The 26529-nt window shown below is 35.8% G+C and overlaps 2 protein-coding genes and 1 pseudogene across 2 annotated transcripts; 1 reads left to right on the top strand and 2 right to left on the bottom strand.

Moving 5' to 3' along the window:
• Window positions 1-1561: 1561 nt before the first annotated feature.
• LOC147391914 (O-fucosyltransferase 20-like) lies at window positions 1562-7198 on the bottom strand. Its single transcript, XM_086459867.1, has 6 exons — window positions 6656-7198; window positions 5077-5245; window positions 4198-4287; window positions 2957-3240; window positions 2017-2275; window positions 1562-1917 (listed from the first exon to the last, which is right to left on the bottom strand). The coding sequence occupies exons 1-6, from the start codon at window positions 7174-7176 to the stop codon at window positions 1693-1695; spliced, it is 1548 nt and encodes a 515-aa protein (XP_086315993.1). The 5' UTR covers window positions 7177-7198; the 3' UTR covers window positions 1562-1692.
• An 8631-nt stretch (window positions 7199-15829) lies between these two features.
• On the top strand, window positions 15830-23296 carry LOC147391915 (lysM domain receptor-like kinase 3). Its single transcript, XM_086458004.1, has 12 exons — window positions 15830-16709; window positions 17547-17580; window positions 17770-17771; window positions 17812-17976; window positions 19027-19229; window positions 19689-19778; window positions 20344-20437; window positions 20534-20685; window positions 20772-20863; window positions 22269-22404; window positions 22506-22604; window positions 22691-23296. The coding sequence occupies exons 1-12, from the start codon at window positions 16064-16066 to the stop codon at window positions 22853-22855; spliced, it is 1878 nt and encodes a 625-aa protein (XP_086314130.1). The 5' UTR covers window positions 15830-16063; the 3' UTR covers window positions 22856-23296.
• Window positions 23297-24051: 755 nt separating this feature from the next.
• Window positions 24052-26208, bottom strand: LOC147391916 (pentatricopeptide repeat-containing protein At3g12770 pseudogene; annotated as a pseudogene).
• Window positions 26209-26529: the final 321 nt, after the last annotated feature.

Genomic DNA, 26529 nt, shown 5'->3' on the forward strand with positions numbered 1-26529 from the left:
GGCCTAGGTTCCTTAATGAGGTCAAAATAAATTAAATTGTAAAAGAATTGAATTGAATCAGAATTAACTTGGCTGAGTCAGACTGATTGGGCGACTTCAAACGGACTCTGCAGTTCCGGATCCAATTCCTAAAACTGGTTCTTGAAATCATGGTAGGATTTTGAATATTGTGGGATCAAATGCATGCTCTACAAGACAAAGGCTTGGAACTGTTGACTTCTACTTCCAAATATTCCTTGATGGTCAAGTTTTTGAAAATCAAATGTAAGTCAAACATAACAGCCATATTATAAAATATAAAGTTCTCTCTCTCAATAGAGAATTAGATTGAAGTAATTTGTTTCTTGGGGCACAAGGTGAGACACATTCAATATGGATATAGATGATAAGAAAGTCTTGATTGCAAATTCTATATTATTCTCTGCCTTCAAATTATTTTAATTTTTTTATTATCTTTTGTTTGAAAATCGCTACTACTTTGATGAATGAAAGATCTATAATTTTATTTGAAGGGTAAAATTTATAAAAGAGTCATGTTTATTTGGTGCTCTTTTTCCAGACGTTCTGTGTATGTTGTCATCATAGAATCGTAGATCCTTTGCTTCAAAATGCACAAGAAAAAGATTTACGATTCTATAACTACAAAGTCAAGGAGGGTTTGAGAAAAGAGCATCAGATTATCACTAGTCTTTATAAAATTATCCTACAATTTTTCCAACCAATCAGTCAGACAAGAGCCTCTAAGAAATCACTTATAATTTTATAAGGTTATTTTAGGAAGGACTATTAGAGTTATTCTGCTGGCCAAAATATTAAAGTCATGCATATATATATATATATATATATATTTTTTTTTTTTTTTTCTGAAAGCCTTAGGGATATTATTGGAAAGCAATTGTAGTGAACAATACTAACATCCCCATGAGTCATATATGATTTAAAATTTTGGATTAAGTGCTGATTTTTTGTGAGGATGATCTCTATGATGTAGAGATCATCCTCACAAAATATCAGTCAATTTGAAACTTCTAATCCCATTAAAAGTGATTTACAAATTAACGGTAAAAAATCGATGATCCACAATTCTAAAACACTTTTGATGGAGTTTAAAATAATCTTTCTAAGCTTCTCTTATATATATTTAGTTTGAGTGAATTGAATTTGGGATATTCAATAGAAGGACAGAGTGAACTGGAGGAATAAGATTTATTTAGTGGACCCCAAATCTTTAGTATATAACTTTGTGATTGATGTTGTTGTTGTTGCTATGTATTGTGTCCGAGCCATTACTAATAGGCCTTATGTAAGGAGATTACCTAATCTGGAAATCATTAAATTTTTATTTGTGCTCTCTAATTTTTTTTCATCAATTTCCGAGCTCTTGCAACTTGCAATTCATAATTGAGTCGATCTGCTCTACTTTAAGTTTATTTTGTATACGTGAGATGTATCATAACATCATCAATGTATCTTATCCCACAAGCAAACAATGGCTCAGATCTGTTTTCAATGTTCACGAGAATCTGATGGAACTTAAAACATAATTTTTGTGTGATAATAATCTTAGTTGTATAGGTAAAAAATGAATTAAATGACTTTGTACATACGTGTCCTCATGTGCTCAACAGTGTAAAAGAATTTTGTTGCTTTGAAATACAAGATACAGGAGTAATGATCCCATGCTTTTCATAGTTATTTATAAAGATTTGTACACATGCACTCTGGTACAGGGAAGGCAATCACGTCCCTACCAGACTTCTTGGTCCTGACCAATGGTGATCCCAAGGATCTTGCATGAATCGTCTTGATTATTTGCTCCATCACCGTCTCCTCTAACTTCTTATTCATGTATAATTGTACCAATTGCTTCTTATTTGGTGTAATGTGTTTCATGTGTCCCAGGAAAGCTCGATGTCCCTAATTGATCAACCAACCAATCAATCAATCAATCAAAATCAGATAATTGAAAGGTAGGAGGCCATAGAAAGTAAAATGTGGGCCCATGATTACACTTACCTGCATTGATGTTGCCATGTTCCCTCCATGATTGGCCATGAATACTTGGCTCTTGAGGCAGACCAAGTAGTCCAAAGCAGCTAGAATGGATGATTTGTGCATGATGTGATCAAGTTCACCTTCTTGTGCAAGGGCCCACTTGTTGTATAGGTGTGGAAACTCTGATTCAAGAGGTTTCAGGGCTTTCTCTCCTCCAAAGGGCATACCCCCAGCCCAATAGATCCTTGTACGGTTTGATGCACCAAGGGCCTTGATTAGCCTTCATCGAAGAAGTGTATGTGAGTGAAACACTGAAGCACGCACTTAATGACAAGTTGTATTAAAAACCAAATTTTAGGATTGGTATATTGGTTTGCTGCCCATTGATTGGACTATCATTGGATCCAAATCCAATCCAATAATGATCAAATTGGGTCCGGATAGGATCAAATCTGATTTAATTTACAAAATCCAAATAAATTTCATATATTTGAACTAAGTGTATAATTTATTTCAAAACCCAAATCCTCAATCAAGATACGACAACTATATTATTGTTCTGTTTGGAAGAACGATGTTTTCAATCCAAAACTATAATCCCCACCCTCTTGGACATCATATACATTTGGGATTGAGAAACTCTTTCCTTACTAAGTAAGTTTTCAAATCTTATTAAAGGTTGTTGGGGTTTGATTTGAAAATGGATGACTACTGAACTCCCACCATAACTCTCAAATTTAAAATTAAAATTTAACGATGAAAACTCAATCTTTTTAAGATTTTCTTGTGGCACCAGATCATGTTTTTAGATACCACAAGTTGAGTTCAACAACTCTTTATAAGATTTGAAATCTTACTAAGTTAATAAGTCTAAGACTTACTCTTTGTTAACCTCCATTGAGGCTAGCAAATGTTTCTTTTACTTATTGAGAGCAGATTGTAAGTATTGAGTAAAATGTACCTTGTGATCTCAAGTGCATTGAGAGGACAAAGGCCCGCAATGTATCGATCTCGAGCAGTGATATTAGTACGACTTTTTAGAAGCTCTGGATGGGATGCACGTTCCGACTTGATCACGTGGTCCGCCTCCTCTCCCAAGCCTGGAAAACATCCGGTCCTCACCCATACATCCTTCTCGAGCCGGAGGTGCAATGCCATGTATGGACCACCTTGTGCCATCCTCTCTGCCAGCTTCTCTCCAAGCTCCTCTATCCAATTTCTAAACTTCAGTGCTTGAAAGGCAACCTATACAATCTTATAGCGCCAATTAGCACCGAGACATAGGGATTTCCATGGTTCCATGTAATTTATTTTCTAGGAAATGAATTACTCAGGAAAATGAGTTTCTTTGAAAAAAGAAATTTATCATTTGATTTTACATAGGAATGCGTCAAAAAAAAAAAAAAAAAAAACAAAAAGAGTTTTTTTTTCTTGGACAGTGGATACATGGTTTCAAATCTCGGTTTGACGTCTCGTCTAGTTCATGGATGAGAGAAAGCATTTGACTCGGTTTACGATTACTTTTCATATATATATATATATATGAAATAATTATGATTTTTTATATAAATTAGATAATATATAGTTATGAAATCACATTTTATTTTGATAATGAAAATTTACATTTAAAAAATAATTATTTTAATTAAAATATATAAAATCTCATTTGACACGACTAAGATTTCTGATAAATTTGGGGTTCCAACTCAAAATCAACTGGCAATGATTGAAGAGGCCCAAGAGCTTATACGGAAAGAGAAAAGGCAATGAGTGTCCGATGTAGGGCTAAACTCAACTATTTCAAAATATCGTCCGGGTCATCTTGTCTAACTCCTAAAATAATGTAAAACCTGAGACGTTATGTAAATCTGTCTTGGTGAAGAACATCACCTAGATGATTGGGGCGAGTCATCTCGATCTTGGATGAGATTTGAAACCATGGGTCCATGGAGGTAATCATGAAGAAAAAAAAACCAAGAGATGGGAAAATCATGTTCTTGGGGACAAGATGAGAAAACATTTTCCCGTGGAGGGATAAAGTCACTTTGGACAAGAAAATGCATGATCATACACCTAAAAATCTTATTTCACAAGGAAAATCACTTTTCTACCCAATTTCCACGAGTAATCATATCTACTCTAAGTTCTTTAATAAAATTAAGAATCACAATAGTTCGTTATCACAAAATTTACTTTGTGTACCTTGCAACGGAGTTTCTGTAAATCAGGGTCGAGGTCCTTAGAGAGCTTTGAATTGAATCCGCGAATGATCAAGATCTTACTTTTCCTAATCTGTTGTTTGAGTCAAGAAAGAAAAATATATAGTGAGCAATTGAAAAAGATAATTATTTCAATTATATTTTGTACATACGAAGTTTAGGTGAATATTTGACATACCTTATGTTTTCACTCATGATATATGCTCCTTGACCTAGGTCTACACTGAAATACTAATAGATAAAACGATTGAAATGTCTTTATTACCTATAGCCAAAACCCTTTGATTCTCCTTCCAAAATGTGAAATCTTTAAGTTCTTAAACCTCTTTGAGTAAATTGCTTTTAACCTATTTAATCTCTTGTTGAAAACCCTTGATTTTTCTATTTAGAAATCCATCTTGTATGTCATGAAAATATTATCTTGTTCTTGACGTTGGAGTGTTGTAGGAGATAGATCTTAAGGTTAAAGATAAGAGGAAAAAAAAAAGGTTACCCTACAGATTTAAGGCGATTTTTGGCTAGAGGTTGAAGGTAAGGGTATTTAGACCATTTTCTAGTAGGGCCATTCTATTTGCACCCACCATTTATGCTTAGTGTACCCACTTACCGTTACATGTCCAACACCACAAATGGCAGTTTTAAATAACCTTGCCCTTTCTATTAATCTTCTAGAATAAAACTAAAGGTATATCATCACTTTGGAAACACGGGTATCTCAAATATTCACCAAAATGTGGACCGGAACATATAAATCACCATAATAAGATCCCTAATGCTACTAAACATGCAAGCTTTGTTTAAAAATCGATTTTACCAAATTTTATATAAAAATGAAGGAAAATAAAATAGAGAAGAATCTCACGCTTGGCACGAGTCTAGTTCGAACCCACTCTTCATCTATGTGCGAAAGTGTGCTAGAAACGGTAACTGGTCGCTTCCTTAAGTAATCCTCAGGTAATGTCGAGATCACATGAACATCATCTTTAAGTGTCTCCTTGAAGTGTCTATCGTCAAATATATCCGAGAATTCGCTGCATCATAAAAAGAAAAACAAAAAAAGACCACATATGACTCAAAAACTATTCCTCCAACAATTTAAAAAAATATTTATCACGTAGGGTACATATGATCTTCTACTTCTATTTCAAAACAAGGGTATTAAGGTAAATCAGTAAAATAAGCATGGTACACACGTTTAGATAAAATAAATAAAGATATAATACCTATTTAGTAAATATTTTAAAACTGTCCTCACCATTTTGGTAAAACCTTCAGATGGAGGTTTAAGGGAAGATGCATTTAGGGAAGGGTTCTTCTAGGGTCTAACGTGGTTGGACGCTTTTGTGTTCAACGAACGATGAGATAATGCATGTCGAACATGATTTCAATATGGGTATTTTAGAAACACCCACATGTAAAATTGATGATATTACCATTATCCCTTGCAAAGTGTAAGATTAGGCTTACCCCCTTGAGTACCGTAAGTCAAGCTTACATTTTCTGGATGATTTAACAATGAAATTTTGATTTTTCTTTTTAAATATTATTTAAATAATAAAATTTGGAAAATATCAAAATTGCACTGTTAAATAATTATGAAAAAAAAAAAAAAACAATGTTGGCTTATAGTCAAGGGGGTAAACCTACTATTACATTTTGCAAAGGGGTAAACCTAATATCACCAATTTTACAGGATGTGCTTCTAAATACTGAAGATATCCTATTTTTGACTCTCTTGATTCTCATTCTAATCACCCAAATATGTTAAAAACTCGAGTGCAGACTTGCAAACTAGAAAGTCTTTACTCGGTCAACACTCGAGTGATGTGGCACGGATGTAGAATCATATTTTTTCTTGGGATACCAAAAAAAAATCTATGATTCTACGTTCATGCCACATCAGCTGGGTATTGATTGAGTGAAGACTTTCTAGTTAGAAAATCATTATTCTAAAAACTTTAGTAAGTCGACAATTTTTCTCAGGTTTTCTACATGCACACGGCACAATTTTATTGTTTGTTGGACATTTTGTGTCAATATCAAACACTGCCTTGAAATAAGTACTTATAACATGATTTTAGAACTTGCTGGCGAGGATGCCTAGTTGACTCATCTAAGTTATCTCCTGTTAAACGAGTCAAATCATATAAATTAATTTAAAATTATTTATTAATATGCATTTATATTTAAATATTTTAAGGTGGATTGGTCACAAAATCCTTATTTTATATAAATAATAAACATTGGACGAGTCATCTCAACCTCAAACAGGCCAATATGATAATATGATGGACGATTCACATTGATTATCTCGTCCGATGGTGTCCAAGACTAGAACACATCAAATTTAATTTTTCTTTAATTTTAAACAGCCTATAATGTCTAATAAGTTTAATGCAGAAATAACTAATACTTTAATTATGTGAAATATATGAAGATACCTTTGATCACCCCAAACTTGATCAATCTGAAGTATTGGAAGGACTAAATTAGCCTCTAGAATCCGAGCAATGACCACGGCATCCGCAATTTGATTCTTCTGTTGATTCAACCCTCCCGACACCACGGCCATCAAGAACCATCTCCTCTCTCTACTTCTCAATTCCTTTCGATAATTATCACTAAAATTCAAACATGGGCGGAATCCGAACCCATCGGGTTGTTTCCAAAATTCATCATTAGATGATACATTAGTGGTCGAATTGAGAAATATAACATCATCGAATTTTTGAACAATTAGAAACCGATGGTGATGATCAAAATTGCAAGTTAGTAAGGGAGAGAAACCAAGCAAGAATACACTTAAGCTTGTACAAATTGCTAGTAGTAGAAGCAAAATTCCTATATTGTGAGGCTTAATGAGATTAAGAGATGCTGAACTTGGCTTCTTTAGAGGTTTGAGGAGAATGGGCTTTTTGGTCATAAAAATATATGACTGATTAGTGGTGTTGTTGCCCTTCATTATTGGTGGAGAAAGAGAGAGGAGAAGCAGAGAGAGAGAGAGAGAGAGAGGCAGGTTTTCCAAACAAAAGCTCATGTATTATAGATTTTTAATTGAGGTTTGTTCACCAACCATTCCTGTTCACTCTCTAATCCTTCTTTTAATCAAATTCGACTTTTAAATTCTTTTGTGGGTGGGAATCCAAGGACCCACATAAACACAAAATCTAAGGGTCAGGATGAAATACACATTTCGAGGATACATCATGTGTGCCTAAGATGAATAGTAACCGTATCTCGAAATCTAAAGTGATTTAGACACACACACTTTGGGTTTTGGTGGGATGGTTGAGATCATGGTTTCAAAACTCGGTATTCAGTTCCTTCTTGAACTTTAAGTTACCGAGTTGACTCACTCATGACAAATAACATAAATGGTTTAACACTTCAACTTGATTTATAATGATACATATAGGGTCAGGATCCGTAGACAACATTCTAAACAAGGTTCTAGACAATATGTTTTATCTTATATGAGCAAAAAGATTTAAAATTGGCTGATTTTTTGTAAGGATGATCTCTATGGTGAGAGGATCATCCTTGCAAAAAATCAGTCCATTATAAAATTGTTAGGCCCAGTTTATAAGTTAAAGAATTGTGGACCGTTAATTTATAACCACTTTTCATAGGATTATATGGGAATGTTAATGTCCAAGATCTTATGGGGACATAAGCATTGTTCAATATTTTTTTTAATCAATAAAATCCTTCTTTATTTTGTCTTTTGAAAAAAAAGAGAAAGATATGTTAGACTTTTACATAATATAAATATATTTATTATGTTATTAATAAATGTATTTATTATATTGATATTAATTGTCAAATTATTTAGTATTTTTAATTCAAAATATTTAAATGTTCATAGTATTTATTATATAAATTAGTATTTATTGTTTAAAAGATTAGTATATCATTATCTTTTTCACTAAATATATATATAAAATAAGGTAGGTTGGAAGATGATTAGAGTTTAGATACAATTGTTTAGATAGTAGATATTTAAATTATTAAAAAAAATTATTTATTATAAAATCCCAAGTTGACTTGGCAATATTTTTATAATTTAGACGAGTCACGAATTAATGAGGTCTCGCTCATTGATGGGAGCCTTCAACAGAAGTCACACTAATTTGTTGTTTATTGTGATCTAACGTTGAAACTTGAATGGTTGGAAGGGAGAAAAAGAACTACTTATTTAGCATGGGAGTTGATCTGCTTGCAACCATTGTTTGACAGTGGACCGGGCCCACATCTGGGTTTCGCTCAGTCCCTAGACCATGGTCTTGTTCAGGGACTAGTCTCGGGACACGAGCAACACTAACTCATCACATGCACCAGGAAGGTGAGGGTGCGCCCTCGTGGGTGGCCCCTAAGGAATTAATGCTCATATTGAGCATTGAACTCATGACAGCATTAACCGATCATCAGTCCAAAACCTTGCACCCATAGTTTTTGCCCTCTTTATCTTTGCACCACTCCAAAATTTCAAGTAATGCTCATTCTGAGCATTGAACTCATGACGGCATTAACCGATTATCAGTCCAAAACTCCTCAGAGTTATTTGCACCCATTGTTTTTGCCCTCTTTATCGCACCACCCCAAAATTTCAAGATTTTCTCCGCATCAACCTACTTTGTGCATCCACATATTATACTTCATCAAACCACGTATTAAATAAAGAGAATTAGTAGGATCCTACCAAGTATGTCCAAAACATTTCAATGGCTTCCTATCGAACAAATGTTTTTTTTTTCCTTCTTATAAACATGTATTGTTTTGTTCGATAGGATGCTACATGACTAAATAAAGAGTAGGATCCTATTGTGGCAGTGCAAAACATTTCGGTAGGGTCCCTATATATCAAGTCTAATTTTTTATACTAACCTATCGTAATACAACCAACGATTTTTATTTTTATTTTTAATCTTAGGCCACGTCAAATAATCACTTTTGGCTTGTAGGCTTCTCAAAATGAGAGTTCGTTGGCCCAAACATAATTTTTCCTTACAAAAAACATATACGAGTTCAAACAAGATAAATTCAAGGACTTAGACCCATTGGTCATTGGTTTGACCCATTGCAAAGCAACTTTAATGCCGTGGGTTTAATGTCCAGCTTATTATACGCATTGAAAACAAGATAAATTCAATGCAAATATATATATATATGTGGAGAGCGTTAAGGGACATATGTAAAACCAATCATTTTTCAAAATATGGGTTAAAAGTTTCAGATTGAGCTGATTTTTAGTGAGGATGATCTCTATGATGAGAATATCACTCTCAAAAAAATCAACCCAATCTGGACCTTCTAACCCCATCAAAAGTGATTTAGAATGTGGACCATCGATTTGTTACCAGTAATTTGTAAAGCACTTTTGATGGATTTAGAAGTTTCAGATTGGACTGATATTTTGGAGGATGATCTTCTCATCATAGAGATCCTTCTCACAAAAATCAGTTCAATCCGAAACTTCTAACTCGTATTTTGAAAAATAATTGTTTTTACATATGTCCCTTAAACACCCCCCATGTGTGTGTGTGTGCACACGTGGGCACGCTCGTCAACCAACATTAGGGAGCCAAAATTTATCCTATGTGGGTTAAAAGTTTTTAAAATGGATTGATTAAGTAGATCATCCTAACAAAAAATCAACTCAATTTGAAACTTCTAACCCCATCAAAATTGTTTTACAATTTAACGATAAAAAAATGATGGTCAAAAATTCGAAACCACTTTTGATAGGGTTAGAAGTTTCAGATTATTCTGATTTTTTGTGAGTATGGTCTCTTTACCATAGAGAATATCCTCACAAAAAATCAGCCCATTCCGTAACTTTTAACCCATATAGGATAAATTTTTGCTCTCAAAATTGGCTACCAAACACTACCCTATATTTATATATGAGTCGTGACGAATGCACACAGTAAATTATACGCGGTTTGTACGCAGTTGATGTGGCAAGGGCACATAACCATAGATCTTTTTCACCGTTGGATTCAAATTTTAAATCTGAGAATTCAGTGGCCGTTCATTTTCAAACTCAAAAACTAGTCCAAAAATATGTTCTTTTTAAATAAATAAAAAAATTTCAAGCCCAATCTAGAGCACAAGAGGGGTGATGCAGACTTTCAGGAATGTGACAATGAGGAATGCACTTGAGGCAGTGATGCTTGTGTTGCCCTTGAATTTACTGATAGCAAGGTATCTAATTCGATATAATTTAGTTAATTCTTGAACCTTAAAACCTAAAACCCCTAGGGTTTTAGATATTTTAATTCAGCATGTTAGCTATGTTAAAGGAAAAAATTATTGCAAATTCTTTCCATTCTTCTTCTCAATCAAGATGTCAATCCATCATTGATTGGAGACCAATATATTCTGTTTTTGTAATTAATTGGTTGTAATCTTTTTATTATTTACCATGTAATAATGTAATATATCAAGGATTTTATTAACACGTGCCCTAAGGGTACATGTTAAGCTGCATTAAATACACCTTGAAAATGAGCAGTTGAGGGTATTTTTGATAAAATAAAATTGTGCGAGGGCATTTTTGGTGAAAAATTCAGATTCCAAAGTGCAATAAATGCACTTTGAAAATTGGAATATGATCTTATTTTGGTTTAAAAAAAAAAAAATTAAGGGCATTTTTTATGCAAAATCCAATTTCATAAGTGTATTTGTTGCACTTTAACTTCTATGACATCGCTCATATATCCATGAAGCTAACTAGTTTTTAGAGTGCAATTTATATTTATCATAATTATGCTTGCTCTAGCAACATAGCTTTCTTCCCGTTGTATATGTGACTACCTTTGTGAAACTCATTTAATAATTTGATCAAACACCTATTGGATATTTTGCTAAACACCTTATATGTTATACTTTCTAAGATCTTGTTTGATAATGACAATAAAAGATAACTCAACTAATAGTAGTAAATGCAAAAAAGATAAATAACAACATAAATAAAAGAGTAAGAACACTATCTATAATACAAGATTTTACGTGATTCACCCAAAGACTACGTCCACGAAGGTATGAGTGTTGGAGCTTGATTTCATTACGAAGAAAATGAGGCAATTGATATAAGAAAACACACCTCTATCACTTAGATTCATCTTCTTTTAGATCTCAATCTTCATAAACTTCTCAACCTCTCCTCTCTTATGTTTCTTTCTTTCTTTACTATTTTCTCTAGAACATACTTAGATTTGAAGTTAAATTTTTTACAACAAAAGAAAACAAAATCCCTTTTAGAAGCATCACATAATGCATCACTTACATAATTAGTTACAAACCCAATTCAAATTACCTTGGATTGGCCAAAAAATACACACACTTGAACTGGCCTAATTGATTTTTGAATGATACTTCATTACTCCCTTTTAAAACAGTCTTCAACATACAAAAAAAAAAAAAAAAATTAAGATGTTTTAAATGAATTTTAAAAACTGTGTACTTGTTTTGTTGGGTAGGAGGTTTACTTGTCCTCTATGTGCACGTGAATGAACTAATTTACAAAGAGTCAATTTCCACCAGTAAAATTATTACGAAGGTTGAGTCACTAAAAGAAAAGGTTCAAGTTCTTAAGGACATTGTGAAGAAACATAAAAAAACACTCATACGTATACATAAGAGACTTGGGGAGTGATTTGCTTTGCTTGCTTGAAGCTGATGTGGGTAATGTGATCAGGTCAGATTCAAACTAGGACCTTAGGAAGGTGGGGAATCAATTTGGTGTTTCTTTTGTTCCATTGTTCTCCGCTTTGGTGAATAAAAAACGAGAACATGTTGAAGGTGACACTTTTAATTGGAAGGGGTGTTATGACATTCCCTACACCGTCTCAAATTGGGTCGAAATGCATGCTTTCATTTTGGGAAAGGGTCTCTAGATTCTATGGTAATTTAGTGGAAATATATTTTTCAATTACATTCTACGTGTATTCTTCGTACTTCAATTGTAGGACGCTCGTGAAGGTGAGTTGGTTCTGCACCATTAGTTGTTCTTCTTGAGTTCATTTGTACATGAACGTCTCTGAATTCTCTTGTAAGAACATTTGTATTCCTTTGGTGAAGCACTAGCATTGGTCAATAGGAAAATATTTTTCAATGCAATATAATGTCCTTGGGAAAATAAATCCCATCATTTGATTGCACCTAGGAAAATATATAAAAAAAAAACGAGATTGTTTTTAGTTTTAACGGTGGGGTAATCATGAGGGAATAACAATAGGAGGCAGGAAATCATTTTCCTAAGACTGGAAAAACATTTTCCCACCAAGGGGGAATCACTTTGGACAAGAAAATGCAAAATGATAAAGCTGAACATTGCTGCAACAACAACAACAACAAAAAAAAGGGAATAGCCATTTTTCATGTGAGATCTAGACCTTTAAAAAAAAAAAAAATTCTTTCCAAAACTCTTGTGAATTTAAGGGTTCACCGTCATTTTTTGTAGTTGAAAAATCCTGACTAAAGCTTTCAAACAAATCCATGTTCATGGGAACCATGTAATGGAATAAAAATTGAGTCCTTTGAGATTTTAAGAGAAGAGAAGTAAAACCTTCTTAAAATTAAACTATAGGAAGCACACTAGTGTTCTTCCCTAATCATGTTCTCTTGTCAACCACTTAATCCATTGAAAAAAAAACTTTAAAACGGACAGTCTAGTTCAAATTTTGGTAGAACCTGTTGAAAAAACTACAGTTTTTACAGATTTTCTGACTTAGTAGGTCTATTTGAACTACGATTTAAGTGGGTCCCATTATTTATTTGAGGTGGGACCACTTGGAAACTTATTCATCTCATTGAAGAGAATAGTTTCATGTATTTAGTTGTCAAAAATCCATTTTGAGTGAATAACAAATCGGCTCATAGCAACCCTTATTAGCCATGGTTTGTTGTATGTGGTTTATAGAATTATTGAGTTTATAAGTGAAACTCTTTAATCCCACATCAGATAGGAATAAGAAAATTGTCTAGTTCTTATATAGAACTTCTCATATCACTTAAGTGTATATGAGAGAGAGAGACTTGGATAAGTCCACGCATGCGTACAAGGGACCCATGGGCTCAAGAAGGATTTTGATCAATTCGTCCAAAAAATCCTTAATGCGTGTGCGGGCACACGATGCGCGCGCAGGGGAGGGTGCAAATTTCATCAATTTGGCTTCACGTGGGTGCGCGTTGGGCTTGGGCATTAGGACACCTCTTGATCCATGGGTACCGTACTGCCTGTACACGTGTGATTGTTGTATTCTGGAAGACAACTGTTCATTGATCTGTGTGCATCAAGTTGCGGGAACAAAATTGTCTTAAGGACATTGTGTTTAACACAAGCCTCGATCAAACTTCATTTTGTTCATTCTTGGGTATCTACTGGATAACATAACCCTCTTCTTTGGATTACATGTGGTATGTCCAAGGAGGTATCCCAAATATTTATGAAATCAATCCACAACATTTGTTCAAGACACTTACTCCTAGGGGTGCAACTTGGTTCGAGTTGGTTCGGATTAGAGCAAAATCAAAATCGAATCGATCAAGATCGGTTCCATCATATGAGAACTAGAACCGAATCGAATTGTTCTAAAATCGAACCAATCCAAATCGACCTTTATTCGGTTTGGTTCGGTTCGGTTCCATGGGTTGCGAGGAGACTTACGGTTTGGTCATGAATCGCAGCCGTAGAGGGAGAGAAATTAGTCGGTGATAGGCTGGCAACTTGTCGTAGAGACTAGATCAGCCAATAGCAGGCTGGCAGCTGGTCACAGAGATGAGATCAGTCGGTGGCAGGCTGGCAGTCGGTCGCAGAGAGAGAGATAGAGAGATTGATCGGCCGATGGCAGCTGTTAGCAACCGCTGGCGGCAGGTTGCAGAGATGATCGAGAGTGAGAGAGACGAGCGATCAACCAGTGCAGGCTAGCAACCGTTGGCAGCAGGTTGCAGAGACCAGCGAGAGTGATAAGAGAGATAGAGAGAGAGAGAGGGAGAGATTCATCGGTCGGTGGCAAGCTGGCAGCCGCTGGCAACAGGTTGCAGAGACGAGCGTGAGTGACGAGAGAGATGAGGTTAGGTTAGTTTTATAAAAATTAAAAATTAAATATAAATTAAATATTTTATTTAAAATTAATAGGAATTCGATTTTCGATTTGGTTCAGGTTTTTATATTACCTGAACTGAGAATCGAACCGAATTCATCGATTTTTTATTTTCTAAACCCGAAACTGAACCGATATTACTTTAAACCGAACCAAACCAATCCAAATTTCACGATTTGGTTCAGTTCTCGGTTTGAACCGAATTAAGTTGCACCCCTACTTACTCCTTAACATAGAGACAAAGTGAACATGAAAGAGAATTATAAATTGAGTTGTGCTGGAGTGACTGCATAAGACACTGTGTCGGCGTGGTGGTGTACACATAACCATAGATGCTTCCACTTGTATCTTGAGAGAAAATCATCTATGGTTCCATGCATACATCCACTTTAACGCATGTGAAATGCATTTCTTTATAAATTTAGATAATTTAAGAGATATTCATAGAAGGTCTTAACAAAAGTTTGTAATTCCCTTAAGTATTATCAGAAGTTGATAGTACGTGGATATCGTCAAGAGGAGTGAAAAAGGTAAAAGTGATATCCTAGCCAATGGCTTATTCCCATCCTCCTTCTCATGTGTAAATGAAGTCTTTTTTTTCTTTTTCTTTTTTAATGCCGCACCATTTTTAACACACCAAAAATGAAATTAAATGGTGATTTTTCCCAATATGCACGCAACTTATGTCCAAATTCCTATTTTGGTATCATATTCATTTTAATTCCTAAAACATGCATTTCATGTGAATTCGTCATTTTTATAATCAATAAATTTGTTAGTATATCTACAAATTTGTAAATATATTAAAAGTGATGAACTCGCGAATTCATAGGTTATAAAAATGATTAATGCATATTTTGACAATTAAAATGGACAATACACTGAATTCAGAATTTCGTTGAATACGACGCACAAAATGGAGATTCACCCAATTAAATGTGGGCTTTGAGGTGTGGATAACCACTCTATACTTGATATGGCGGCACCCCATTTTATACTTATGCTCCAATTCCTCAATTAAAAATGACTAATGATTTTTTGACTCGAAAATTTTCAATTGGTTAATACTTGAATGATGTGGCAGATGCTTGGAAGAAAAAGAATTAGAGTTGTGATCATCTGACTTAGGCACGTGACATAGTCAATCGATTAACCTGACGTGATAGACTCGAAAATCATAGATCTACTATTTTCGAGATGCAAAACTGCATTTTTTATGGGGAATCATAATTCTATATTTCGAGGAGAGTACATCTATGATTCTCGAGTTTGTCACGTCGTCACGTAAATTGATTGAGTTGCCACGTGCGTAAGTAAGATTATCAGCACTCAAAGAAATATGGTTTCGTGTGTTTACCACGTCAGCCGAATATCGACGAGTCTGAACATCATGGCTCATCAAGAATGGACCAAATATTCCGAAAATCTGCCACGTGGAACTTCGTGGAGTGGGACAAGTCGTTAAATTGAGTTAAGTAAAAAGTAGCGAATCAGTTAATGTGACCGTTTCTGCTAGTCAGAAAAGAGAATGGGAAAAGTCAAAGAACGAGACGAAGACAGCAAGAGAAGAAGACCAGTCAACTCTGTACCAAATCAAAGCATCTTTGAGGGTTTCTGTCGTCTCCTCGTTTCTTATTCGAAGAGGATCAAAGATCTCCAACTCTGTTTCTAGGGTTTCATCATCATCTATAGAATTTCAAAACATTTCTAGGGTTTCTAAGTTCTTCCAACACTGTAAAGACCATGGTCTCTACTGGGATTGAGAACAGAAGTCTACAATTAGGATTAGGGTTTCTTGTGGTTCTGTTGTTGAATTTTGGTGCAGCAGAAGCCAAATGTAGCAAAGGCTGTGATCTAGCTTTAGCTTCTTATTACGTCTCGGAGGGATTGGATCTCACATACATCTCTGAAAAATTTTCCCTCTTGAATCAATTTGATTATATTCTTAGTTTCAATCCTCAAGTCGCCAACAAAGACAGCGTCAAGTCAGGTATCCGATTGAACGTTCCGTTCTCTTGCAATTGTATTGGTAAAGAGTTCTTAGGCCATGTGTTCAACTATACGGTTCAACCGGGCGATACATACTTTAAGGTCGCTAATACGACTTATGCAAATCTCACAACAGATTGGTGGGTGAATAATTTTACTAGTTACAGTCCGTTTATGATACCTGATGTTAATGCCTATATGAATGTTACTGTGAATTGTTCATGTGGGGCTAAAACGGTGTCCAAGGATTATGGGTTGTTCGTGACTTACCCGCTTCGACCTGGTGAGAATTTGTCTTCCATAGCTTCTGATTCAGGCATCCCAGCTGAATTGCTGCAGCGGTACAATCCTGATTCGAATTTTAGCAGCGGAAGTGGGTTGGTGTATATTCCTGGCAAAGGTGATTCCTTCTTCGCTTCATTGCTTTTTAGAATTAATGAATTTGAATGTATGGTTGTGATAGATAATGATTCTTTGTTTACAAAGAAATTCAAACATGCATAATTGGTGTTACGAAGGAAACTTGGTAAGTTGGTCATCAAAAAGAAAAGAATTGTGTCGAAAAATCTGGTTTGCTTAATTTAAAATCAGAAATAATTAATGTGCAATTATCAAATTTGTATTCTATCTTGTAAAAATGATACCGGAAGAAAGTTGTATGGTTCAGGTTGGGGGTGCGTGGTCCAGCCTATTGTTAACCTAATTAGCTGAATCTCACTTGTTCCCATCTTTCCTTTGTAAGAGGATCAGAGGGTATTGGGTATATACTTGGGATAAAGTGTACGGTGTTCAATAAAGATTTCTCGGTCAAACTGTTCTATGATCCTTAGTATACCCTTCTTTGGTATTCGTGGTTATTGTTGTTTGGGGACACAAAGTCCCATCCAAGGTAGCTTTTTCATTTCGAAGGTGGAGGCTGTCCATTGAGGGCTTCTTTAAGATTTCATTTTAGTAGACAAGGGGGTTGGTAGTGTTATTCCACTATTTTGCTTATATAAACCACCGAACACTGCTTCTGATTGGTGGGCATGAATCATTGTAAGAGATTCCTAAAGAATTTAGCTGAATCATATATTTATTTAATGTAATATAGTATACACACTTATCTAATTTAAAGCAATAAGAGTGTAGCTTTATCATGATTTAAATGCACTTATCTAATTTACTATTTTTCATTATTTTTTGTAGGACCAAATTGAAACTTACCTTGCTAATGCTTTCTCTTGATTCTTTGCAGATCAATCAGGAAAATATCCACCCCTGAAGTTAAGGTAACTTGCACTACCTTGATGCATTCACAGTTCTATTGCTATCTTCTTGTCTCATATAATCTTGAAATAGTCTAACATGTATTTTGAATTGTCTTTTTTTTTTTGGCTGCAGCAAAGGTTTTGGGTTTTCTTCCGCACATTGGATTACACTGATTGTCGAAAATTTTCATTTCGGTATACAAATGTGAGATGTCAAAATAGGGCCTCACATGCACTGTTATTGAATTTAAGCAGGAATTTCAAGTGGAGTCATTGCTGGCGTATCTGTTGCTGGAGTAGCTTCTGCTCTCCTCATTGCAGCCTGTATATATGTTGGGCTCTATAGAAGAAAGAAGGAGAAAGAGGCATCATTGCTCCCGGCAGCTGTAGAAGATTATTCTAGCAAACATGGACATGGTAATCCTTATATTTGGGTTCAAATCTCTAAGGTTAATGTGCCTCTCTCTTTCAAGTATGCTTCTCAAGGTTTTCCCAAATTTGGTAAGACCACTCCAAACTGATGTTCTTGCTGAAGTAGCAGGACATCTGAGAGATGATAGGCCAGAGGGAATTTTGTGGTTACAAAATCTCTTTTGGGGATATCAAAATGTCTCATGTTTACTTTTAGAGTCGTGATTTTCTGACGTCCCCCTCTGACATATGCTCCCTGACGTGGCATGGGTTAGAACCATAGATTTTTTCCTTGGGATACAGAACTGTATAACCCCATAAATATGAGCAGTTGTGTATCCCGAGGAAAAAAATTATGGTTCTAGCACATGCCACGTCAGGGAGCGTATGACGGAGGGGGGCATCTGAAAATCGTTATTCTTACTTTTATTGTGTCCAACTCTATTTTTGGTTTATATCCTTTATATTTCATTAATAACATATTTCTTTTTAATATTTATGAATTATGAGCTTAGTTCTTGAAGTTGTTTGCTCTTAAAAAAATTAGCATCTTATGGAATGCATATTGAATGATATTTTAAACGCTGCAACCTCACGTCTATATCTGGAAGTACTAGATCTATTTATTTCTTATCATCTTATGTGCTCTAACTTCATGTGGTTCGGTAAATTCCGTAACATGATATTAGGGTTGTAGAATATTATGATTGAAAGGGCCATAATGTCCCTACATACGTGTTCCCACTCCTGATAAATAATGGAATGGGGATCTTAGAAATGGTGCACATGCACAGGGGATTCAAGGAAATACTTTAGTCCAAAAGTCAACCCATTCTAGCAACCTTAACCATCTTATATGAAATTTCTTTAGTGTAATGTTGTATGAATGTAAAATGGAAGAAGTGAAACAAGGGAATTTTGTACTATGAATTGGATGTTCCATCTCACATCGTTGATAAATCTTGATCTCTCTCTATATATCACTCTTCGGATAAAGATTTTACAGAAGAAAACATATGATTTTGATGATTGATTTCCCAACTTATGTGAGTGCAGGTTCTGGAACAACATTGAATAACAATTCAGAATCGGTTGCTCTCGTTGGTGTTGCTTCCCCAGGGCTTACAGGCATCACAGTTGACAAATCAGTGGAATTCACATATGAAGAGCTAGCCAATGCTACAGATGAGTTCAGCCTGGCTAATAAAATTGGTCAAGGTGGTTTTGGAGCTGTTTACTATGCAGAGCTCAGAGGCGAGGTTTATATTATTGCAATTTATCAATTTCCAAGAAAAAGAGAGAAAATAGAACGTCTAGTGTTATTCCTTTGATATATATATATATGAGGAATGCTAACGTCCAAGACCTCATGGGGACGTTAGCATTGTCCAACACTCTTTTTTTTCAATAATACCCCTCCTCGTTTTGTCTTTTAGTGAAAAGGACAAAGGAATGTTAGTCTTTTACCCAATAAATACATTTATTATATTGGCATTGATTGCCAAGGCATTTACTACAAAAAAGATACTTCATTCAAAATACTTAAATGCTCATAGCATTTATTATGTAAACAAGCATCTTTGTGTAAAAGTCCGATACACCCTTGTCTTTTTCACTAGAAGACAAAACGAGGATTGTCAGTTCCGTAATTGTTGTGCCCAATGCTTGCACCCCCCCCCCCCCCCACTACTATTTATTATCCTACTATTTTCATGCAGAGGGCAGCAATCAAGAAGATGGATATGCAGGCATCAAAAGAATTTCTTGCTGAACTGAAGGTTCTAACACATGTTCATCACTTGAATCTGGTATTGCACTTTCCATACGATAGTCTAGTATTTTACCCGATATATAATTTTTTTTTTTTCTTTTTGGCCTAGTAAATGTCTTTTTTTAATGTCCATCTAGTTCATCGTCTTGAGATTTTTTGAATTTTCCCCTTGGAAGCTTTTAAAAAGGTTGATTTTGATCAATTCATCACAACTCACAATGTAAAGTTGTTGCAGCCATGTAACGATAATTTTCAAATTGTACTTCTACACTATATGACTTGATATAACTTTACTGAGGCTAAAGTTGTATGAATCAGCCTAGTGAACTGTGCAAAACATGTAATCCTTTATGGTTGAATCATGCCTTCAACTAATCAGATTTACATCTTTTGACTCAATCAGTTAACTGACTTTCTTGGTCAATTGGGTCGTCCTTGGTTGGTGAGGTGACAGGCTTCTTACGAGGGCTCACCTCTTAGTTAATATAGCTTGGAATTGTTTATATCACCCAGATGATTCATAGGGGTCTCTTTTCTTTCCTTTTTTTTTTCTTTCAATTTTATGATTATTTGTGGTTTTATTCATTTTAAATCCAATGCAGGTGCGCTTGATAGGTTATTGCGTTGAGGGTTCTTTATTCCTAGTTTATGAGTTCATCGAGAATGGAAACCTAAGCCAACATTTGCGTGGCTCAGGTAGAGAACATTTGTGCTCAAATGTGGTGTAAAATATTTTGTTTTGCTATGTTGTGCATTCAGTGCTATGGTTGAAATTATTTTCGTTGCTTTCAGAGAGGGAACCACTACCATGGTCTACTAGGGTGCAAATTGCCCTTGATTCAGCAAGAGGTCTTGAATACATCCATGAACATACGGTTCCTGTGTATATCCATCGAGATATTAAATCTGCAAACATTTTGATAGACAAGAACTTCCATGGAAAGGTTGTAACCATTCTTTCACCAGAGTAGAAGATTATGACAAAACCATGTTCCCGATCTTTTTTTGTATTAATATATTTATCTTGTAGGTTGCGGATTTTGGATTGACAAAACTGACTGAAGTTGGAAGTGGATCATTGCAAACACGTCTAGTTGGTACATTTGGATACATGCCCCCAGAGTAAGATACCTTATGTTGAATTTTTTGTTTTGGCTTGTTTATTAATGTACTAGTTTCTTATTTGTTGCTTTTGAAGTACGGGAAAAAAATAATGACACCATAAAGATAGGTTTAAATCTCATTTGAGACTGATAGAAAAGACGTTTCACATGTGCAAAATCTCGCGAGACAAACAACATGACTCGGATGATATTTTGAAAATCTAGTCCAAGTCAACCAGGATTTTGTATATTTTAATTAAAATACATTTTTTAAAACATTTATTATCTAAATATAAGATGATTTTATGATTAAACATTTTCTAATCTACCTTATTTTTTTGGCTTGTTGTGGGTATCCCCACCCTTTGGGTGAGACTAATCCCACGGTCACACTCACCGCCTCAGAAAGTCCTATGTGCAACTGGTTGAGTCAAGGTTCAATGGACCTGGAGGGTGGCCCCAAGGAATTCATTGCTTCATGGGGTTTCAAACACTTGACCTACCCTTCCTGAGGAGCGTTATCAAGGCTCGGCTTGCCACTAGGCTGAGTCCATGAACGAGACGAGGCGTCAAACCAATTTTTGAAACCAGGACCATAAATATAGAGAGCTTATATTAACACACCTACTTTTACTTATAACACACCGACCTATATGTAGAACTCTATACTGGATAGACAAAATCCCAAGAACTGATCCAATTTTTGTTTTGGGGATAGTGTATCCTTTACACTTAAAAAAGGGACATTTTTCAAGGGTAATGAATTATGAGAAAAAATTATTCTCCGCTTATCATGTAACAAGTATATCTAGGACTGTCAACGGATGCTTATTGGTTCGGAAAACAGTAATATCCAAATCTGAAATTCTTATCTGATATTTGAATTCAAATTCGAATCCGATGGATGTTCTAAAATTATATCTGAATTCGAATCCGATTATCCTATCGGATATCGGATAATATCCGATAAGAATTCGAATAATTTGTATATTAAAAAAAAAATACAATTTTTCCGTATCCAACTGATTTTTCATTATTAAAAAAAATCTATTATATATTATACTATGTATATAATAAATATATCAAATCAAATAATATATATTATATTATTTATATAAAAAATAAATAAAATAAAATAAAATATATTATATATTATTTCGAATAGGATATTATCGGATTTGAAATGTTAATATCCGAATTTGTATCCGATAAGGATTCGAATATATAAAACTATCCGAATTCGAATCCGATATCCGAAATTTTTGGATAATATCCAATTTCGATTTGGATTCAAATTTTTGACTATCCATTGACACCTCTAAGTATATCCCATGCACTACATCCAAACATTTCTTATGGTGTAAGTAAACGTGGGAGTGTTTCAACAAACTCTGGATTTTACTCATTGTCGTGCTTCCTTTTAGGTATGCTCAGTTTGGTGATGTTACACCCAAGATTGATGTCTATGCTTTTGGGGTTGTCCTCTATGAACTTATTTCTGCAAAGGAAGCTGTGGTGAAAAATGGATCCGTTGCTGAATCAAGAGGACTTGTTGCTATGGTTATTTCTCTTGCCTGCACTCTACTTCATTAATAAAGATAATCTTTTGGAAAAACTGAACCTCAAATAAGCATTATTGTACCATTTTATGTTATATACAGTTTGAAGATGTTCTTAATCAGCCTGATCCGAGTGAAGATCTCCGCAAACTAGTTGACCCTAGGCTTGGAGACAATTACCAACTCGAGTCAGTTCGTAAGGTGAAAACAGATCTCTTTGAAGACTTTCTGTAGTTTTAGTTAGTAACCTTGATTCTAACAGGCTATTTTGGCTGTTTTGGTTGTAGTTGGCCCACCTTGCCAAAGCTTGTACACAAGAGAATCCCCAACTAAGGCCAAGTATGAGGTCCATTGTGGTTGCACTAATGACACTTTCGTCTGCAACTGATGATTGGGATGTTGGCTCCTTCTATGATAACCAAACACTAGTGAAGCTAATGTCAGGAAGGTAGCAAGTGTCCCGTACAAATTCTCTTATGTCTTCACAAGTGCTTCCATGTGAAAGAAACCTGAAACTAACCTGTTTCTGGTAAACCCGTCTTTTATATATGTCTGAAATCATGCATGGAAGAAGGATCTATAGGTTTATCTCTATGAAATATCACTTGGCAAGGTCACGTTTGGAAGAAAGAAAGCGGGGAAAAAGAAAGAAAAATATTGTATGCTAGTGCTAGATCATCTTGATTTTGTCAAGCAAATTCAAATAAGCTGTAGTGTTATTAATTGAAAGATTTTATTGTGCCGTATTTCATGGTAAAGACTTCGTCGTAGAACTGAAATTTGTATTCTCGAGTGTCAATGTTGTGTTTCTGACTTGCTGTGTACCATAACAGAACAAGTGGCAAGTTTTATATTGTTGCGAGTAATTTAAATAGACATGGACATTGCCAGAATTCTTTCATTTTTGTTGTTGCTTATTTATTTATTAATTCATAACTTGAAGTTGATGGCATGGATAAAAATAAATCCAAGTGTCCATAAATCAGAGCTGGGCATCATCAGCATTGCCTTAACCGTATGGTATCTGCAAAAATAACCCTGTTCTGCAATTTAATTTTTAAGTATCAGAATTTGGAACAAGGCCAAGACAATTTAACTATTCGCAGAGTAAAAATAGCTGAAGACAAAAATGAATTTATCCTGAAAGTGAAGGAACTTTCTTCATCCAACACAAGGGAAATTATAAGCATAATCTGATGAAATAAGAATCTATAAACGAGAAAAAATAATAAGAAAAGCGTTAACGAATCCTTCTTTTTCTTTTTTTCTATCCTACTTCTTACAGCATTTGTTGCAGGATTATACCTTTTATAACATTTCCTGCAGTGATTATCCTGACCACCAAATTAAGAAGTAAGAAAAATGAGCATCTTGAGTCAACATGGCTTCCTCGGCTCATTAGAGAGCTTCTATTGCCACACCAACTTTTGCTAACGCCATGCCAAGATGTGTGCTAATCCTTTGGTGATTACATATGAATTGGGGTGGCGTTAGCAAAAATTGGCATGGCAATAGAATCTCGACTCTCTCTTTTTTATATATTTTAATTTAGGACGAATTATAGCAAAAACGAACAGATGATAATAACTGTTTACCGCATAGTGAATTTAACCTACAGAGTTGTCAGTCTAACTACTGTCATCAATAGTCACCAGTAATCCCCACACGAGCAGACACCATCTCTGAAGTGATGAAAACGACGAGCATCCCTGACAATCATATCTCTCTTGGCGACCTTGGATACCATCTTGGTATAAACATGGCAATCCCTGCAAACTCGGAGGTTCTTTGTGATCCGAATGGGAGGGGCCTCACTTCCTTTGATTGTGTTATTTCTTGTCATCAACAACCCAAAAGCAATAGCCAATCTCTCACTGTGATACTTGCACCTCGCAATTATTCCTTCTATGTCATCTTCTTCTACTACTGTGTTGGTTTTTCTGGCATACTTGATGGCATTCCTCACCCTTGCGTCTAGATCATCTAATTCCTTATACACCATCTCCCATTTGTAATGTGATCTGTCCTCTGCTATAAAGCTATACACCTCATTTCCAATCTCGATGAAGCTCTGTCCAGCAATTTTTCTCAATCCTTTCTTTCTCAATTCAACTCTCATCCTAAGTACATCATCCCATCTCCCTGCATCCTCATACATGTTCGCCAATAGAACACGATGCCCCACAGCATTTGGGTCCAAATTTAAAATTTGCTTCTCAACCACCTTTCCAAGTTCACAATTCCCATGAAGACGACACGCAGCAAGCAAGGATCCCCACACAGCTACGTCAGGTGCGACAGGCATACTGTGAATGAGGTCATGGGCCTCATTGAGCCAGCCAGCTCGGCCTAGGAGATCAACCATGCAAGCATAGTGTTTTTCAGTGGGGGAAACACCATCTCTATCCATCCTTTCGAAACAAGACTTACCCTCTTCTACCAGACCTGCATGACTACATGCCGATAAGATTGAAACATAAGTTACTCTATTTGGTTCGAACCCCTGGGCCCGCATTTCTGAAAAGAGATGAAGAGCATGTCGTCCCTCCCCATGTAGGCCCTCTGCTCCAATCATAGCGGTCCATGCGACTACAGTTTTGCTCAAGTCATCCATCATAATGAACACATGTCGTGAGAGCTCTATGTCTCCACATTTTGCGTACATGTCTATGAGCGCAGAAGAGATTCGAGGATCGTGGTCTAGTCCCATTGCTACAACGTACTTGTGAATTATCCTTCCTGGCCTAGAGGCTCCAAGGCTCGAACATGCCGAGATGACACTCACCATGGTAATGGCATTTGGTTTTACTTGAATATCCCCATTGTTCTCTTCCTCGAGCATTCTACGGAATAGGCGAAGGGCATCCTCAGAATGAGAATTCTGTTCATACCCGGCGATCATGGCACTCCAACATACCACATTCTTCCTCTTAATTCTATTAAAGATCACCATTGCCTGCTCCAAGTTCCCACACCTCGTATGCATGTCAATCAACGCAGTCAAAACCATGATATCATCGGAAGACAAGAGTGAAGAATGGTGAGAAGCAATGTAGTTATAGACCCATCGAGATGTCTCGACACAACCTAACTCTGCACAAGATTTCAAGAGCACAATCACAGTTACTCGATTTGGTACTATTGATACGGGCCTCACGGATATCATCTGCTCAAATGTAGACAATGCTTGCTTTGGTTCACCACTGAGTGCAAACCCAGAAATTAATGTATTCCAAGACACCACGTCTCTTTGGTCAATCGATATCCCATCAAACACCTTTAACGCATTTTCCACAGATTTACACACAGAATACAAATGCACTAAGGAATTACTCAATCGGGTATTTGATTCGAACCCATACTTAACCACAAGTGCATGAACTGCTTGCCCACGGATCAAGCAATCCGGATCATCGGCAGCAACACAAGCCGAGACAAGTGCAGCAAGGCAAACAACGTCGCCTTTACTACACTCAGTGTCATCCGAATGTTTCATTCGAACAAAGGATTCAAAAGCTTCATTGACACAACCATTGGATGAGAAAGCAGACACAAGGGAAGTCCACGAAACGACATCAACTGCTCTTTGTGGCATTTCAGCAAATAATTGGCTTGCATTTGAAGCACTACAACACTTGCCATAAGCATCGATAAGAGTGGCAGCAACGAATTTATCGGAAACAAGGCCACGCCGAGCAACATGGGCATGTACTTGTTGTGTGGCGTGTAGGTGTCCCAGAGTGGCACAAGCTTTGAATAAGGCAGGGAAGGTGAAGTTGTTTGGGGGGATGGCTTGGGCTTGCATCTGTTTGTAGAGGGAGAGGGCAATTTGGGGGTTTTGAGGGGCATTTTGGGCAATGATGGTGTTCCAATGGAATAGTTCTTGGTTTTCTTTTGGTGAAATAAAACATGTTTGGATGCCTCTTATTAGTGTTGGGAAAGTCCATTTTTGTGTTTTTAGGTTCATGACATTTTCTGCTGTTTTGGTTTTGGTTTCGGTTGATTTGATATTTGTATTTGGGCTTTCTAGATTTTTCATGGGCCTACCACTATTGATGGGCACTGGACCCAAATCTGATCTGACAACTTGGGTCCAATTCAACGATTTGGTCCTAAGGACCGAACT

Source organism: Akebia trifoliata, chromosome 11, assembly GCF_017979445.1.
Source record: "Akebia trifoliata isolate Shusen 1 chromosome 11, ASM1797944v1, whole genome shotgun sequence".
NCBI lineage: Eukaryota > Viridiplantae > Streptophyta > Magnoliopsida > Ranunculales > Lardizabalaceae > Akebia > Akebia trifoliata.